At 47.8% G+C, this 19,286-nt stretch overlaps 1 protein-coding gene across 2 annotated transcripts in view; it reads right to left on the bottom strand.

The window, feature by feature from the left end:
• Positions 1-19,286, bottom strand: part of SLC41A3 (solute carrier family 41 member 3) — a 66,441-nt gene that overhangs the window by 23,412 nt on the left and 23,743 nt on the right. For both annotated transcript variants that reach the window (XM_077130327.1, XM_077130328.1), the window contains exons 3-7: positions 15,958-16,029; positions 10,225-10,369; positions 5,709-5,855; positions 2,009-2,153; positions 1,473-1,552 (exon numbers count right to left, since the gene is read on the bottom strand). In XM_077130327.1, the coding sequence (XP_076986442.1) occupies positions 1,473-1,552; positions 2,009-2,153; positions 5,709-5,855; positions 10,225-10,369; positions 15,958-16,029 (589 nt within the window). The remainder of the gene's footprint in view (positions 1-1,472; positions 1,553-2,008; positions 2,154-5,708; positions 5,856-10,224; positions 10,370-15,957; positions 16,030-19,286) is intronic.

The following is a 19,286-nucleotide window of genomic DNA, read 5'->3' on the forward strand; positions in this document are numbered from 1 at the left end:
CTCCACCATGGCCCAGTCCATCTTCAGAGCCTGACAATAAACCAGGCACAAATTCAAGCTTTGATCATAAAACAGAGGCCATTGAAGCAAATGCCTCCAAGGTCTAGACCTAAAAGACAACGTGCAGGGGGTCAGGTGTAAGGTAGCAGGAAGTGGGGGGAGTGAGACAAACCAGAAAACACAAGTCCTGTCTCAAGGAGGGCTGGGCACAACCGATGCCATGCTCTAGCTGACTGCTGCAAACCTGGGCTGTAAACCCAATATTGTCATGCCTCTAATTTCTAGAAAGAATGCAAAAATCAAGGTTTTTATGGTTAAAGGTCTGATTTTTAAATGACATTAATAAATTTAAATTTAAAACGAAAATAAATGTACCCTATCAAGATGGCCAAAAGAGAAGCTTCAGGGCTCTGCACCCCACAGACGCACCAGCGAGGAGCAAGAATGGGCCAGAAGCATCTTTCTCAAAGCACCAGAAAACAGTCAGAGGACTGCAGTAAAGGGTGAGGGCTGCATCACAAAAGGGACAGCGTCAGAGACCCCATGGACCCAGCTGCCCACCCTCCCCAGCTCAGCAGGAGCTGGCCTAAGCCCCTCCTGGGCCCTGTCCTGGCTGCGGACAAAGCAGAGTGACTCTCATGCATATACTCGGAGCATATGTTTGGTCCAATCTGTCTGCGACGCCCTGGAAAGAAAAAGGTAAAGAGACAGTGACAATTAAATGCAACACATGATCCCAGATGGACTCTGACAAGGGAGGGAGAAAGGCTCAAAGGGACATTACCGGAACAAAAAAAAAAAAAAAGGAATATCACTGTAACATTACATCTGTGTTAAATTTCTGGAATTTGGTAACTGCACTGAGGGTTGCCACATGATTTAATATTCTTACTTTTAGAAAATGTACATGGCAACAAAAGTGTTCAAGGAGCATCATGTGCAGAGCCTGCACCCGAGACCAGAAACTGGATTGATAAAAAATAGATGCATTTATGGATAGAATAGTACAGCAAACATGCCAAAATGTTAAAGTGGGTGGATCTGGGGGTAGGGGTGTGTTTGAGTCTATGTATAGTGTTTCTATTATTTTTGTAACTGTCCTGGAAGTAGGAAAGTATTTCAAAATAAGAAGAAACGTGAGAGCTAAACAACCAGTTCTGAGGTCATACTCGGCCAGTAGGCCGCCAGCAAATTCTGGGTTAAACTCTCCACACCATGTGTCTTGAAGTCTTAGGACTCGGCTCTTTCCAGGAAGCTCGGGTCAGGTGGCGCTGACGAGCACCCAGGACTCCTTCCATCTGGGAAAATCCCGCCCCAGTCATGCCCACATGGCTGGCCTGTGGCTCGGCTTCAAAGTCCGCCTCTGAGGGTCTGAGCCAGAGCCCAGAGTCCTTGCTGCGCAGGTTGGCACTGGCCTGGGAACCGGCCCAGCTCAGGGACCCTGGGCGCACAGCGGTCACTCAGGTACCCACCACAGATAACAGGAGTGAATATGGCCATGCCTTGATACTGCTGTCCAGAGATGGTTCTGCTCAAGATGACCCCTCCGAAACTGCAGAGAGAGCAGACGGTGTTAGGGCTGAGCAAGGCTGCAATTCGAGCAGCCTTTTAAACCTTTCCTGTGCATATTGCCCCATCACACTGTCTGCCAGCTCGGCCCCCACTTTCCTTCCCTACACAAAATCCACGTGTCCACGAGCTGCTACAGTCACACTTCGTGGCCGTGAGCTGCAGGACAGTGGACTCCTCTGACTTTCCCCATTTGGACTCTTCCTGGAAAGCTGTTACACTGGTCACAGTAAACAGAATGGTCTCTTTTAGAATGGAGAGAGGCAAGGTTCTCGTTGAAAGAGAAATGCCTTGAGAGAAAAGCACAGTGGGACCACTCTGCTAGTATTGGGAGCTAGTGAGGAGTCGCACGGGTGACCCTGCGTTTCCCCCCTGATGACCGCAGCTGGGCTGGGGGAGGGCGAGAGAGAAGGGGCCGTGGCCTTGCTCTCCTGCTCACCTGCTGAGGAGCATGGCCAGGAGGATGGGGAACCACCCGAACTTCAGGACCCTCAGGACGGTGGGCTCTTTTGCTAACATGGCGACCCCCAGTGGGATCAGAGCAGTGAAGCCAGCGCACACCAGTGGCGCCAGATACCATGTGTCTGGGAAGAGAGGAACACACAGCTCATGTGACCTGGCCAGAGGATTTGGAGAGGGGCATGCCCTGGCCAGGTCTGGGTTGTGGGGACCAAGAGGGCTGAGGGTAGGGTGAGCTATCTTCCCCGACCGTCAGAGGACTGTCACCATCCCCTTGTACAACTGGAGAAGCTCCTGTCGTGAATTCCTGCCACATTCACTTCGGATCTCTGAAGCTTGGCGATTTTGCCTCTTCTCTCTCCCACCCAGCCTCCCTGCTGTTATTCTTGTTAACGATACCATGCATGGGATGCAGATTCTGTGTCAGCACTGCACTAAGCACTTAACACATGTGATCTCGCTTCATCTTCCCAACGACCCCACTGAGAGGCAATGTGCAGAAACAGAAGCTTCAAGAGGTGGCCTTCCCAGGACACACAGCCAGTAAGGCAGCGAGGTCAGGGCTGCAGCCACGATTGGTGTACAGCCAGAGTCGAGACCATGACCTCCAGCCCTGCTCCCTGGGAAGGCCCAGTCCCATCTGAGCTCCAGGCTCCTGGGCCTCTGGTTTGCACTGGCCACGGCTGGCCTCGTAGTGACCTGTGTAACCAGTAAGACGAACCTGAGGTTAGGTCAGCCTCACTGTGAGCCGAGATGGCTCCCGGCACACTCAGGCCTACACGTGGGTGCCACGTTTCTTCCCACCTCACTGTCTCGTAGTGTACACGTGAGTTCACCTCCCAGACACAAAACAAGAGAGCATCTTCCTGATACTGGCCTCCTCTAGAGGGGCCATCCCACCCCAGCCCCACCCTTCAGAGCACAGGGTCGAGGGCAGTTTACACCTTCCCTGCCAAGTAGTCACTTGCTGGCTTGGCCCCAACACTCAGAGTCCAGGCACAGGCGTGTGTCTCACATCCCATTTCTCAGGGCCAGGATTACCGCGAACATCTCCCTCATGTTCTTGTGCCCTTCCCTGCACCAAACATTATAGTCAGCTTCTCGGCCACAAGGGAAGTCCATCGTCATGGACAACTGGAAGGAAAGTCAGGCTACAGGTGCCCAAATCAAGCTAGAAACAAAGGATTTCATGGTAGAAATGGCTGAGCACTGTACACCATCGCAGAAGACAGGAGGAGGCCTGTCTTCTCGGAGAAGCAGCAGCCCATAGGAGCCCTGACTTACAGGACACTTTTGATTCAAGCCCAGCTTTCATAGGACTACTCACAAGGCCCTAAAGACATAGCTGCAGCTCACACTGTCCCAAGCACTATAATGGGATATTTCCTCTATGTGCAGCTTGTTTCCCCACCTACTCGGCAAGCCTGACCACCAGAGGGATGGTAGAGTCAGCTGCTCATCCACTCACTCAGACCAGAGTTATCCAATAGGGGCCGGTCCACTGACTCACCTCAGTGCAGAGAGAGGGTCATAGCCTAATCAGAGCTCTGGACAATAGGACAATGAGTTAATGTCTAATAAGTCATGTGTTAAAAAACACACATGTTTCAGGAGGAGGCAAAGTGGAAGGGCCCACAAAAGCAAGTAACTCTTATTTATTTTGCAAAGATAGCTCAAATAATTGACACCCACATGAATGTTCTTGTTTTAAGTTCAGTTTGGTTTAAAAATAAAATTAATTCATCTCATTCTACTTCCTAGATCTTTATTGCCACTTACCTGAACTCTGAGAATCTTCCAGATATTTCCAAACTGCTAAGTATCATTAAGGCAGGTATGGTGACTTGGAGCTGTACATACCCCAGAAAAACATGCCCATAAACGTAACCCACTCATGTGGGTGTGAACCCATTCTAAGCAGGACCTTTGATGAGGTGACTTCAGTTAGAGGATGGCCTAGGATGGGTCTTCATACTATTACTGTTGTCTTTTTAAATAAAATGAAACCTAGATAGCCAGAGAGAAAGCAACGGGAAGCAAGAAGCTGGAATTCAACGGAACCCAGAAGGCAATAGAAAGGCTAGGAGAGGTGTTGCCAGCTTCATCAGCTGCCAGACCCAGAACGCCAGCCTTCAGAAAGAAAGGTGCCTTGATGACCCCTGATTTGAACTTCCACTTAGTCTCAAAACCAGGAGCTATTAAAACCCCTCTGTTTAAACCTACCCATGGCATGGCCCTTGCTTGAGCAGCCAAGGGAACGAAAAAAGGAAGCGACACCAAGGGTGGCAATGAGACACCCCAGCGCTGGGACGGAAAGGGTCCTCATACTGTGAGCAATAAACCAGAGTTGTGTCATTTGCTTGACTGGACAACACTTAAAAACTCATGGGTTTCAAAAGTCACTGGATCCATATTTCCACATGGCAACAATAAATTGGAGTCTCGCTGGCCATTTGCTTTAGCTAGGGCATTTTGTTCCACTGAACATCACCACAAGCCCCATCACTCCCTACTGTATTCATCCCTGTTCGTGATGTTCTTGGTGCCTGCCCACAGGTATCTGAGGCTCTGAATTGACAAGGTGTGTGCAAAAGTGTGGCACTCAGGAGGGGTGGTCAGCTGCGGAAATCCAGCAAGAGGAAAATCCTCTGCACTAGAGCTGTGCCGCCTGCCCAGCACTGCCCACCTGTCGAGCACTGCCCAGCACATGACAGAAAGAAAGATCTGGCCCATGGTGGAGTTAAGGCCTGATATAAGTTGAACTATGTTCCCAAAAGATACGTCTAAGTCCTCACTCCCGGTCTTGGGGATGTGACCACATTTGGGAACAGGATCTTTGAAGATGTGATTAGTTAAAATGAGGCCAAACTGGATTAGAGTGCCCTGGTCCAATAAGACTGGTGTCCCTACAAGAAGAGAACTGACAGAGACAGACAGACAGGCATGGGAGGAAGTGCCACACAAGGACAGAGGCAGATGTGTCTACAAACCAAGGACTGCCACAGATATGAGCAACCAGAAGCTGGAGAGGCCCAGACGAGTCTTCCCTGCAGGCACAGAGGGAGCAGAGCCACACCCTGATTCAGGCTTTTGGTCTCCAGAACCTGGAGAAAATAAAGTGACTGCTGGGGGTGCTTTCTAACTACAACCTAAAGAAGCTGAGAAAGGCCACACATATCTTCCTCTGCCACTGACCACCAGACCACCTCCTAAGGTCCAGGCTCCTCTCATCCCTTGCCTCAGGCCTTAGGACGTACCTTCAGGACATGCCCTCCTGCAGCTGCTGCTGCCCACACTCTTAGGTTTCTTGTTGGGTAGTTTCTATGCATTCCGGGTGAACTGCCTCCCCAAGGAGAACCCCCTGTGAGGACAACAGGTGGCCAGGCCACCCACCTATCTTCAGGCCCTCCGCAGACCTCCCTAGTTTCCTCTGTTCACAGGCTGGCAGTAATAATCTATATTTGCGGAGAACTGAGTTGCCTATTGTTCCTTGAACACAGCTTGGAGAGCTGGAGGCACTTGATGTAGAACACATCCACCTGCCATGTGGCCTCAGGTTCTCCTCTATAAAAGGAGGATTTGGGGTTCAGATGCTTTAGGCTCCTTGCTGTTGGGGCAGGACCAATTTTAATGCTGCCTTGCCCAGCCATGCTGGCGCTCCTCCTGGGAGCCCTGCCTACCTTTGTGTTTATAGAAGAAGCTGCTAACCAAAGCCAGGATGGACAGTGTGATGAGGTCTCCCAGGCTGGCCGCAATGGGCGTCGCGATGTTGTCTGGGTTGACCCCAAGCTTTCGGGCACCAATCACTATGCAGACCATCAACATTCCTGCAGAGGGGGTGGGGGAGGAGAAAGAGAAAGGAGACTCAAATTCCAAGGAACCAACCCACACTGACAGGGTGCAGTGGTTAGAAGGTGGTCGCAAGGCTGCTGTTAACCTGCCTGCCCCTCCAAGCTCGGACGTAAGCCAGGCTGTCTTGTCTCTTTCAGAGCTACTCCCACCATGTGGGGGCTGAGAATGTTGGGGGAGTGAGGCACTACCCTGTGACATGGCTCTCATGCCAAGAGGCAGCTCAAAGGCTCTGATGACATTCCAGCAAAGCAGGAAGACCACCAAGCCAGGCGGCCCTTAGGCCCCAAATCGCCTGTAACCAGCTACAAAGACACGGCTCTTACAGCCCCACGCTGCTTGAAGGCGCTCCAAAACCCTCTGGGTAATGGGAGACCCAAGGTACCAAGTAGGTTCATCAGGTATTCTGAGAAACAGATGCCAAGATGCAATTAGCCAAGTAAGAGATTCATGAGGGGCATCGCCTGGGAGGAAAAATGGAAAGGGTGTTGGGAAGCTGGGGGCCCATGAGACAGGGACGCAGGTCAGGCCCCAGGGGAGTGACAGAGAGAGGAAGGGAGGTGAGGAGGAGGTGTCTTAGGCTGCAGAGCTCAGGAAGGCGGCAAGGGAGTCCCTGGCCCCAGACACCTGCAAAGTACCCTGTGTGTGGGAACAGGCCCCACCCTCGCAGCAGCAGCCATTGCTGGTAGCAGCCCGTGGTCTCAGATAGGCATTGGGCATCTCAGAGGCCACCACACCTCCCAAGGTCTACCTTCTGTCTGACTGCATCGGGAAGGCCAGCAGCTGCCGCCAAGCCTTCTAGCACGGTATCCCACACCTGAGAACTCAATGCAAGAGAATTTTATTTGGTTATTCTAGAGGATTCTTTGTATATTGGCTACTGGTATGCTAACACTTTACCCAATGTTTATGGATTTAATTGTGCAACCTGAAAAGATATGCTTAAGACCTCACCCCTACTACTTCAGAACGTGACCTTATTTGGAAATAGTGTGATTACCAATGCAATTCAGCAAGTTAAGATGAACGACCCTGAAGGACGGTGGGTCCCTCACCCAGTATCACTGGTGTCCCTATAGGAAGCACAGAAGAAATAGGTGGACACAATGAATATTGCCACATGATGATGAAGGAAGAAACTAAGCTATACCACAAACCAAGAAACACCAAGGATTGCTGCCAAGTCCTCTCAGAAGCCAGGAGCGAAGCATGGACCAGACTCCCCCCTACATGGCCCTCTAAACTTCCACACAATCTTATGTCCAAGCTGATGAGCTTCACCCTACCACTGGAACTCAGTTTACCCCTCCATAAAAAGAGGTGATAAGAAGGGTATCCTGTATAAGACCCTATAAGAATCATTATTAGACTTTGTTATTTTCAGTAGCAATGCCATGCCGAATATCCTGAGCCTGGACATGGTAGCATTCCAAAGACATACAGAAGTTTGGAAATGTTGCTAGTGACTCACTGTGTGTCATTTAAGTGATGGTGACAAAACTTTCTGGTTCCATGTAAATGCACCCAAACCACTAGGGTTCCTTCTGTGTGGACGGTGCATGTGTGCCTTGCCTCATGGACCCCAACAAAAGACATTGTGCTTAGCCTCGTCTGCCTTCCTGTGGTGTGACCCATCTGTCAGCAGGACCTTCTGACAATTGCAGTTGAAGGGAAACAGAACCAGGCTGAGTCCTGCTCCATGCGGCAGGTTAGAGGCTCCACACAGACAGGACGCTCAGGTGCCATCGTTCAGCAGACACCAGAAATGAGAGGAAGCTGGAAGACAGAGAGGCCACAATCAGAAGGAAGCCCAGGAGGAGAAGAGACACTGCCGTGTGATGCAGGCAGAGGCATGTCAAAGAGTCCCACGGACAGTGGCATTGGACCCCTAGACCACAAAAGGTGGCAAGACCCTGCCGACACTGTGCATGGAGGGCCTCCGGCCTCTAAAACCATGAGCCGATTCACTCTCGCTGCTCATGCCAGCCACAGTGTGACATGTGTAACAGCAGCTCTGGCAGACTAAGACAGTGGGGCATATCGACCCTGCCCTGTACTCTGATTCCCTGGGATGATGGTTCTCCACCACCTGTGTGTGCAAACAGAAGTCGAGGAGGGCTTGATCTCAGCAAACCTCCAGGACAGGGAAGCTCGGTTTGTAAATTTCATATGGGGCTTTTGCACAAGCTTCATTTCTCAGGCCTTTACTCTCCATCTTGACCCTATGTGCTAGCACATGCATGTGCTGATAGCTTCCTGGGTGAGACAAAAGCCACCAATCAACTGCCAGATTTAACTCAAAGAGAGTTGACATCAATGGATATTTAGTGGACAATCAGATAGGGAAACAGAAGAAAAAAAGTCCAGTTTACAAAGTTATCAGTCATTCTTTTTTACACTGAGCAAAAGCAAGGCACATGGTCTGCAAAAGACTCAGACACAATGCAGACGAGCTCCAGAAGTGATGCAGAAGAAAGTCATTCCTTAGGTGAACATTTGGGAACTTGTTAAATGCCCGGCCATGTTGTAAGTGCTAAAAATAACAAATAAGGCTCTTTCCTCCTGCAGCAACATACTGGGCATGGGGAAACAAATAAGAAACCAAATGCATTTTGAAGTAAATAAAACAGGAGACCAAGACGAAGCATGACAGGTGTGCCAGTTTGAAAGGATGTATGTACTCTAGAAAAGCCTTGTTTTATCAAGTTCCCATTTCATAAAGGCAGAATAATCCCTATTCAAGGCTGTGCTTGAAACTGTAATTAGATCATCTCCCTGGAGACATGATTTAATCAATAGTGGCTGTTAAGCTGGATTAGGTGACAACATGTCTCCACCTGTAATGTGTCTTGATTAGTTTCTGAAGTCCTATAAAAGAGGAAACATTTTGGAGAATGAGAGCAATTCAGAGAGAGCAGAGCAGAATGAAATAGCCACAAGAAGCAGAGTCCATCAGCCAGCGACTTTTGGAGATGAAGAAGGAAAATGTCTCCCGGGGAGCTTCACGAAACAGGAAGCCAGGGGAGAAAGCTAGCAGAGGATGCCGTGTTCACCATGTGCCTTCTCACCTGAGACAGAAACTGTGAACATCATCGGCCTTCTTGAACTGAGGTATCTTTCCCTGGATGCCTTAGATTGGACATTTCTATAGACTTGTTTTAATTGGGACATTTTCTTGGCCTTGGAAATGTAAACTAGCATCTGATTAAATTCCCCTTTTTAAAAGCCATTCCATATCTGGTATATTGCATTCTGGCAGCTAGCAGACTAGAACAACAGGGAATGGAGGATAATCTAGAGTGTTGATCAGAGAAGGCTTCATGAAAAAGGTGACATTTGCTGCTTAACTGAAACAACCTATATACTCAGATATTCAACATCTGCCTTCTCACTAGAATACAAACATCAGTGAAGAGGAGACTTGTGCATTTTGTTCATCATTGTTCACCTGTAATGGTGTCTGGCACATGGTAATAATAAATATTAAATAATGAATGAACATGGGACCCGAATGAATGAATGAATGAATGCCACGTGACTTGAACTGCACGTGGTCTGTGGTTTCCCCATACAGGGCATATGGGCTCCCCAAGGACAAGGATTGTTAACATTTCTGTCTTCCTGCCTTCTACAGGTATTTATTATTACACATCTACTGTGTGCCAGGTATTGCAATTGAAGCAGGAAAGGACAGAATAAGAGACCACAGATCCCTGCTCTTAAGGAAATGACATTTTAGCAGGTTAGCAAGACAAAAAATGGACGAAGAAGATGATTTCCAACTTTCATGAGCACACTCAAAGGCAAACAGTGATTTGGTAAAGAGTGGACACAGAAGACAAGAATGGAAGGGAGGAGACAGTAATTTCAAATAGGTGGCCAGGAAAAGTCTCTCTGAAGGGATGAAATCTAAGCTAAAAGCCAAGGCTTGCTCGCCACCGTATACAGACCCCCACACACTGTCATGGCACCTGGAACGCACGCTCAGTCAGCCCCAAAGAGTGAGTGGATGCATGGGTGAATGCGTGAACCAATCCCTGGGTTCAAGCTACCCAGAACTCATCAAGAATAAAGGGTGACCTGCTTACTGCATCTACAGAGCCAAGGCACAGGGCCTTAAATGAGCAGAGTCTGCAGCTCTCCCTGGTACCCAAACCTTGCCAAGGAACAGGTTCACTGTATCCTCACTGGGCCAGCTGGTAGGTCTTCACCCCCGGAGAGGATATAGGAAGTTCTCCCTGAGTGGCCCCATCCTTTACAGAACGCTGAGAGCAGAGCCCGAGGGGAAGGGACACGTGCCGGGTAGGTGGAGGTGAGCAGGGCAGTGAGAGGGTGAAAGTAGCTCACCGAGGGCGAAAGCAGCGAGGAAGGCTGTGCTGACACTGCTGGCACACAACAGCCCCATCTCCGCCAAGTCCAGCTCCTCCCGTGATACAGCTCCCAGCAGGAGGGCAGCAAGCGCAGCCAGGAGCCCCACGACGACAGCCTGCACCTGAGGGCAGAGACGACAATGTGAAGGCGAGGTTCCCTCTGAGCTGCAGCCACACCTCCTTTCCATTCACCAGGCACCTCAAGGAGTCTGCAGACCACTCGCCACTCCCCCTTCCCCAACTCTAAAGACTGCCTAAGGCCCCTCAACCTTGGGAAAAGACAACTCTCCTGTGGTGGTCTGATGCTGTATGTACCCCAGAAAAGCATGTACTTGAAGCTAATCCATTCCTGTGAGTGTGGACCCACAGTAAGGAGAACCTGCTGATGAGGTCCTTCAGCTAAGGTGAAATGCCCCTCTTACTGGAGTTCTTTATAAACAGGATGAACATAGAGAGAAAAAGCCACATGATCAAGAGGCCAAAAGCATGAAATCTGGAAGAGAAGAGAGAGACAATGCATGCCGCCATGTGCTCTGCCACGTGGCAGGGTAGTCCCAGATCAACGGCAGTGTTTAGGAAGAAAGCAGCACTTTGATGATGCCTTGATTTGGACATTTTTCTAGGTCTCAAAACTGTAAGCTAATAAAGTCCCATTGTTAAGCCAACCCATTTCACTAAAACACTTTCCCTGCAAATGCTCCCTTCTTTGTTCTCTTGTAAAATATCACCTTCCATCATGGAATCTAACTCTTCATCTTCTTCTTAATCCTTGGTCAAGGGCTGCCCCATCTCTTTCTCATAACTCCACTTTAAGACTTTTCTGGGCAAAATTGCTCTGTATGAAATTGCAGCTCGCACAACTGACTACACTCCGCAGGAAACACTCCGTGATCCACGGACAGACTCCAGGGCTTCTCTGTGCCCTACGTGTCCCTCTCACTGGCCCTCCTTTGCACATGGCCTGCACACGGGGTGCCTCCTCCTGCAGTCTTCCACAGGAACCATCCATTCCCAGGCTGATGCCCCCACTCTCTCTCCTGGCAACTACAACCTCTCTGCTCCTACCCATAGGCTGTAATGAGACACCCCAGATCTGACAGTGCTGGCACCTTTAATTCAAAATGTCTAAAAGGAAACATGTGACTAAAGAAGGTTAAAAACACAAAGAGCTCTACCATCTATATGAATGGCAAGAGACAGTACTTTGAGTTGAAAATTTGTTCTCCAAGTTAACTTAAGTAAATCCAAGTTCCAACATGATTTTTCACAACTCTTGGTACCTAATTTTTAATTTCACAAGGATGAGGATATGTAAGTATGCAAGAAAAGCCAAGAAGATTTTGAAAAAGAAGATCAAAGAGGGGATATCTACTGTGTCCATACGTATTGATTAATACGTATCTTGAAGTATAGTCACTGCAAGAGTATAGTATTGGCAGAAATATAGAGACATAGATCAGTAGAACAGAATGGACTCCAGGAATAGAATTTTGAATAAGTAAATATTTTAAATTTAATATATGGCAATTTATTTGTGTATATGTGCAAATTTTATGATATAGGTGGCATTTCAAATTAGCAGGGGTAAGAGAAACTGGATATCCATTTAGGAAAAAAAATGTATCTGTATTTTATACCATTCACACAAAAACATAACTAAAGATAAAAACCCAAAGATATAGGATAATATGTTTAAGATCTTGAAGTAGGGAAGGTCTCCTCTGAGAGATACAACATGTAAAGTTCATAAAGAAAATGTGTAAAATTTACAGTCTAATTATGACTTTTACATGAAGAAAGAGATACTACAAAGTTCAAAGACAGGAGGCTGGAGAAATATTTCCCACATATAGCTAATAAAACATTGGTATTTATAATAATAAATCCAGGTCACAAATTGATAAAATAAAAAAAAATTATATAACAACTTAATAAAAAATACAGAAGAAATATGAAAGGCAATTCTCAGAAAAGGAAATAGAAGTGACTAAGAAATACTTAAGAAGATGATCAATTACTTAGCGATTGAGAAAATCCAAAATAAAATCCCAATCTGATGGTATCTTATTCATTTGTAACTGAGGTTGCATCCCTCTAGCCCAGATGAGAACCGTCTTACTACGTGGAGTCCTCGCTCTCAGAAGACAGCTTGGCACTCAGCAAGTACTCAGATATGCTTGCCAAATGAATGAATGAGATACATATTTTTTATCCAGAGTAGGTAAAATTAAAATTTACCTATAAAATACATATTGTCAAGTAGGTGGGAAAAGGGCTCTCTCACACACTAACGGTGGCAAGAATTGGTACAGGAATTCTGAGGGATTTGCTGCAAAGGACCCACATGCCTGCCGTCCTGTGTCTTTCCCCAAGAAAACATGCAAAGCGTACAAGAACCATGTAATAATGCTAATACCACAATGACCAGCAGCTGGTATGGACTGCGGGTTTAAAGCCGTGCATCTTCTAAGTGATTTCCATTCCCGTCATTATTAAGAGAAAAGTACCAGCTACAGCTTTATGTATGTAGTATAATATATTTTATGTTAAAAAAAAACACAGAAATGCACATTATGTATCATTTCTCAGCACTGACATACAGATGTAAGGCAAAAAGTGAGTTGGAAGAACATTTTCAATGCCAGTAAGGTTATGGAGAAGCTACTAATTCAAATGCTGCTCAGAATATGAATTCTAGAGCTAATTATTTAATATAAGGATTTGTATATTTTCCAATCCTTCTGGAAAAATCAAGGGCCTTAAACCATTTGTACCCCTAGTATGTGTGGGATGTTATCATAAGAGACTCATACAGAAAGAGAATATTTCCGCTGCAGTAAACTTCATCAAGAAAAGAACAGCAACAGCTCAAGGAGCTGAGATAGTGCAGAGAAGTTAGACATGATTTACACCCAGCAGGAGAGAGTGTGGGCACAGGACTCGCTCTTCACAGCCAGTGCTCATGCTCTCTGTCAGCTCCCGTTCTCCATCAGCTGCTAACCAGCCTGAACAGCACCCTCGGGTACACCGATGTGATGGGGAAATGCTGAAGTTACTACAAAGTTATCCCATCATTCACGATTCAATGCCAAGCTTTAAAAATGGAGGAAACAACAGTATACGCACGCTGATTAGGATTCTCCAAGCTGGTGCCTGGCTAGGAGCAGGGCTAGGAATACAGAAAAATAAACTCTGAGAATTACTGTTGAGGTTTTAAAGCTGCCCCTGCCCCACACCCACTTGCCAGTCACTTATTAGGGGTATAACGAGCCACCTCACTTCACTGCCACAGCTCTTCAGTCCTAGGTCATGGTCCAGGCCTCTGATGCCCGCCTCAAGTGTGGCTAGGACCACCTCTGTAGCAAGAATAAAACACCAAAGAAGTAAAGGGAAAGGGAAGGGACCAGCTCTACCTGGGTAGCCGGCTGGAGTACTTAAACAGTTCCATTGCCAGGCAAACAAGAGGAAAAAGAACATTCCAAAGAGAGACAACTGCACGTGCAAAGGCAAAGAGTTGTAAAGTGTGTGTGGTGTGCAATTTCTGGAATCTAAAGAGTTGGGGGTGGGGGAGCAGGTAGCTGGAAATGAGGCTGTTGAAATTTCGCAGCAGGAGCTGAACCACGAAATGTTGACACTTGGGCAAGGGGGACCCAAAAAAGAGGTTTAAGGAAGAAGAGGCAAGATTAGCCTTGGGTTTGGGCTACCCAGTTAGCTGTGGAGGGGATAAGCTGGCGGTCGAGCACACTGGAAAAAGAATAACGAAGAGGCTTCCCATTATCTAGGTCAGATACGAAGACGCCATGGCAAGGGAGGAGCAGACGTGGGACAGGATTTAAGCACAGCTCAGGGGCAGAATGACTGGATATGGGGAAGAGGGAGAAAAAGAAACTCAGCATTTCAAGATTCTAGCATGGCCAACTGAGGAGAGCTATTCACTGGGCATGGCTACGGTGTATTGAGTGACTACCATGTACTAGCCAAGGCACACCCCTTATATGGGTAAACCTCAAAGCAACCTATTTTTACAGATGAAGGGACGTGACCTGGCCAAGTTCCCTCAGCTAGTTGACTCCGATTGTGAGCTCCCAATCATCAAACCAGACTGAGTTGGGGGTTTCAGGAGAGTTGAGTGTGATGAGGGAAGATGGCACAGTCAGATTTGGAGCTGTGCTTCTGGGAGATAAAAGAGTTAGACAAGGGGGTTCTGGAATCAGCTGTCAGGTGCAGTGATTATCTCCTTAATTCAACTGATATGAACATGTGGCTAAGCAAGACCAGGTCCCCTGCCCAAGCCTACCCAGTGGATAAATGATGGCCCCAATGCCAGGCCTGCAGGATCTCAGAACACAGGTTCTTTAGGTTGCCAGGCTGCCTGTACACAGAGAAGCCCAGAAGGTTCTAGGACAGAGCTACTTCCACCTAGGCCATGCCTGGCCTTCCCTCATGCCCTGAGTCATTTGCTCTCCACTCCTCAGCCATGGGTCTTGGACTCTGTGATGAAACCTGCAGGATGAGGGAGTAGCCCCACTGGGGTCTGGCCAGAAGGAGATAAAAGTTTGAAAGGAGCATGAAGTATTTAGGGACAAACAAAGAAGAAAATGTCACAAAGATTAAGAAGGAACAGAGAGGCAGGAGTAGGAATAAGGGAAAATTTCAAGGCAGGAAGGATCCAGAGCATCAAATGCCCTAAACGAATAAGTAATATAACATAAAAGGGAATCACCTGAAGGTCGGACATGGAACTACCATGTAGCACAGCAATCCATGGTATATAACCAAAAGAACTGAAAGCAAGACTCAACACATATCTGCACGCCGATGCTCATGGGGGCAACAATCAAAATAGCCAAAAGGTGGAAACAACCCATGTGTCCCTCAACTGATAAATGGATAAGCAAAATGTGGTCTATATGCACAGTGGAGTATTATTCAGCTGTAAGAAGAATGAACTGCTGATACATGCAAAGCATGGTGAATACTGAAGATATCACAGAGCGAAATAAGCCAGATACAAAAATATAGATACTGTATGATCTCAGTTTTGTGAAAAACCTAGAATATGCAGATTCCTAGAGACAGAGTGGACAGTACAGACTGCAAGCAGCTGGCAATGCTATTGTTTGCAGGGACCTGAGTTTCTGTTCAAAATGATGAAGAAATCTGGGTAACGGATGGTGGATGGTGGCAAGAGAGTGGGCACACAAATTGTACACCTGAAAACATTAAGACGAAATTTCAAATTGTACATACGTTACTACAATAAAAAATTCTTTAAAAGTAATTAAAATGGCCATCACAAGAGTTATTAACTTGGAAAATATCAGTGACCATGGGCCAGAGAAGTTTCAGCTGATGTGTTGGGAAGAGAAGCAATTTGCCTCGTATAGGCTAAGAAAAAGAGAAGTCAGCAAGTACAGCAAATCTCCAAGACGTTCATAAGGAAATGAGGGGTGGAAAGCTGGAGGCATCCCGTGTTTGCAAAGCAGGTGTCTGCTTTGGTAGAAATGGGGTTCCCTGTGGGAAGGCTGAGCCTCTGGCTGCTCCAGAACTGCAGTTCCACAGACATGGCATCTGGCCACCTGTCCTCAAAGTGTCGGCCAGAGCACAGGGACAAGGGCTTACCCACTGCTCCCCCTTCCTACCTGAAGCAGGTCAGGTGCAGAATAAGAAAGAGGAAGGAAACTCATCAATCCAGGAAGGTAAGAATCACCTGAACCAGGGCAAGATTGCTGCTTATGATTCGGTGCTGTTCCTTGGGGTCATCAATTACTCCAGTGTTGGCCTAGGATGAGAGAGAAAAGAAAAGGGTCACACAGGCTAGCACACACATGGATGGGTGTCATGGGCCACGTCTCCTGTGCACACAGTCTAGCACATGCATGGATGGGTGTAAGGGCCACGTCTCCTGTGCACACAGTCTAGCACATGCATGGATGGGTGTAAGGGCCACGTCTCCTGTGCACACAGTCTAGCACATGCATGGATGGGTGTCATGGGCCACGTCTCCTGTGCACACAGCCTAGCACATGCATGGATGGGTGTCATGGGCCACGTCTCCTGTGCACACAGTCTAGCACATGCATGGATAGGTGTAAGGGCCACTCTTCTGTGCACACAGGCTCGCACACGCATGGATGGGTGACATGGGCCATGGCTCCTGTGCACACAGGCTAGCACACACATGGATAGGTGTAAGGGCCACTCTTCTGTGCACACAGCCTAGCACATGCATGGATGGGTGTCATGGGCCACGTCTCCTGTGCACACAGTCTAGCACATGCTTGGATGGGTGTCATGGGCCACGTCTCCTGTGCACACAGCCTGGCACATGCATGGATGGGTGTAAGGGCCACGTCTCCTGTGCACACAGCCTAGCACATGCATGGATGGGTGTCATGGGCCACGTCTCCTGTGCACATAGTCTAGCACACACATGGATAGGTGTAAGGGCCACGTCTCCTGTGCACACAGCCTAGCACATGCTTGGATGGGTGTAAGGGCCACGTCTCCTGTGCACACAGCCTGGCACATGCATGGATGGGTGTAAGGGCCACGTCTCCTGTGCACACAGCCTGGCACATGCATGGATGGGTGTAAGGGCCACGTCTCCTGTGCACACAGCCTAGCACATGCATGGATGGGTGTAAGGGCCACGTCTCCTGTGCACACAGTCTAGCACATGCATGGATGGGTGTCATGGGCCACGTCTCCTGTGCACACAGCCTAGCACATGCATGGATGGGTGTAAGGGCCACGTCTCCTGTGCACACAGCCTAGCACATGCATGGATGGGTGTAAGGGCCACGTCTCTTGTGCACACAGCCTAGCACATGCATGGATGGGTGTAAGGGCCACGTCTCCTGTGCACACAGTCTAGCACATGCATGGATGGGTGTCATGGGCCACGTCTCCTGTGCACACAGCCTAGCACATGCATGGATGGGTGTAAGGGCCACGTTTCCTGTGCACACAGCCTAGCACATGCTTGGATGGGTGTCATGGGCCATGTCTCCTCTTTACACAGGCTAGCACACACATGGATAGGTGTAAGGGCCACTCTTCTGTGCACACAGGCTCGCACACGCATGGATGGGTGACATGGGCCATGGCTCCTGTGCACACAGGCTAGCACACACATGGATAGGTGTAAGGGCCAGTCTTCCACGCACACAGGCTAGCACACGCATGGATAGGTGTAAGGGCCACTCTTCCGTGCACACAGACTAGCACATGCATGGATGGGTGTAAGGGCCATGTCTCCTGTGCACACAGCCTCACACATGCATGGATGGGTGACATGGGCCATGGCTCCTCTGTACACAGGCTAGCACACACATGGATAGGTGTAAGGGCCAGTCTTCTGTGCACACAGGCTCGCACACGCATGGATGGTGACATGGGCCATGGCTCCTCTTTACACAGGCTAGCACACACATGGATGGGTGTAAGGGCCACGTCTCCTGTGCACACAGGTTAGCACACAGAGAGATGCATGTCATGGCAATCTCAAGGCTACTGCTGACCTTTAAAGTTCACCCCTGGACCACAGAGCAGGAACTTCTAGGAGGATCTGGATGTCGTCATTTCAACCAGATCTTTGCTCATGTCCTTCCCACCCCCAGAAATTCCCTTCTCTCCCCCCACGAGCTAGTTAACATCTTACCTGAGCACCAACCCAGCCTAACCTTCCTCTGCCAAATCATCCAGTTTATAAAAAGTGTAAGAAGTCTCTCTTCTCTTAGCATAAAAAGCAAGATCAGAAATACAACTTTCTCCTTTAAAAGTGGTGGTATTATTTGCACTCCAATGTTGTCATGGTTAGGGACAGGTGTCAACTTGGCCAAGTTGTGGTACCTGTTCATCTGATTGGGCAAGCGCTGGCCTGTCTGTTGCAATGAGGACATTTCATAGGATTAGGTCATGATCAGGTCAGCTACATCCACAGCTGATTCCATTTGTAATCAGCCAAAGGGGAGTGTCTTCTGCAATTAATGATGCTAAATCCAATCATGGGAAGCCTTTTAAGGAGGACTCAGAGGAGACAGGTTCCATTCCTGCTTTGGCTGGTGAGCCTCTCCTGTGGAGTTCATCCAGGCCATCCATTGGAGTCATCGGCTTCGCAGCCTGCCCTGTGGATTTTGGACTCTGCATTCCTACGGTCACGTGAGACACTTTCATAAATTTTATATTTGCAAGTGTTCCCTGTTGGTTCTGTTTCTCTAGAGAACCCTAACTAATACAAATGTCCACAGCAGTATTATTCCCAATAGTGAAAGTGTGGACACAAACCAAGTGTCCATCAACCACTGAATGCCAGACACAATGTGTAAATACACAGCATGGTAAAAGGAACGAAGTTCTGATACAGGTGACAACAACAAAAACCTTGAAGTTATCATGCTGTATGAAATGAACCAGACACTGAGGACAAATAGGACAAATGCTACGTGATTTTACTTTACATGAAACACCTAGAGATAGCAAATTCATAGAGACAGATAGATCATAGGTTACCAGGAGCTAGTGAAGGGGGAATGGGGAATTATTCTTTAATGGGTGCAAAGTTTCTGTTTGAGTGGATGAAAATTTGGGTAATGAATGTTGGTGATGGCAGGACAAAACTGCAAATGAAATCAGTGTCACTGAATTGTATACCCGAAAGTGGGTAAAATGTGAAATTTCGAATTTTATATGTGTTACTACAATAAAAAGTAAAAGAAGAAGAAGAAGAAAAATGGGTGTCAACTTCTAGCGGTAGTATTTTCAAAATTCAAGACTTAGATAAAGGGAACAAAAAAGGTTACCAAGCGAATAGATTTTCTGAGCTCCTTTGTACCATTTTCATTAAGTTCCTGAACTCTAAGGAAAAACACATCAAGTTTGTTGGAGAGGGCATAATTTTATATTTACTTTTCTTTACTTGTCTGGCATGACTGAGATACCTGGGACAGCTCACGGAAGTCTCTCCAAGCCTCAGTCTACCCTTATTTAAAATGGATATAATAATACCCACCTCACGGTGCTCCTGCAGGAACATCG

The sequence above is a fragment of the Tamandua tetradactyla genome, chromosome 15 (genome assembly GCF_023851605.1).
Source record: "Tamandua tetradactyla isolate mTamTet1 chromosome 15, mTamTet1.pri, whole genome shotgun sequence".
Lineage (NCBI taxonomy): Eukaryota > Metazoa > Chordata > Mammalia > Pilosa > Myrmecophagidae > Tamandua > Tamandua tetradactyla.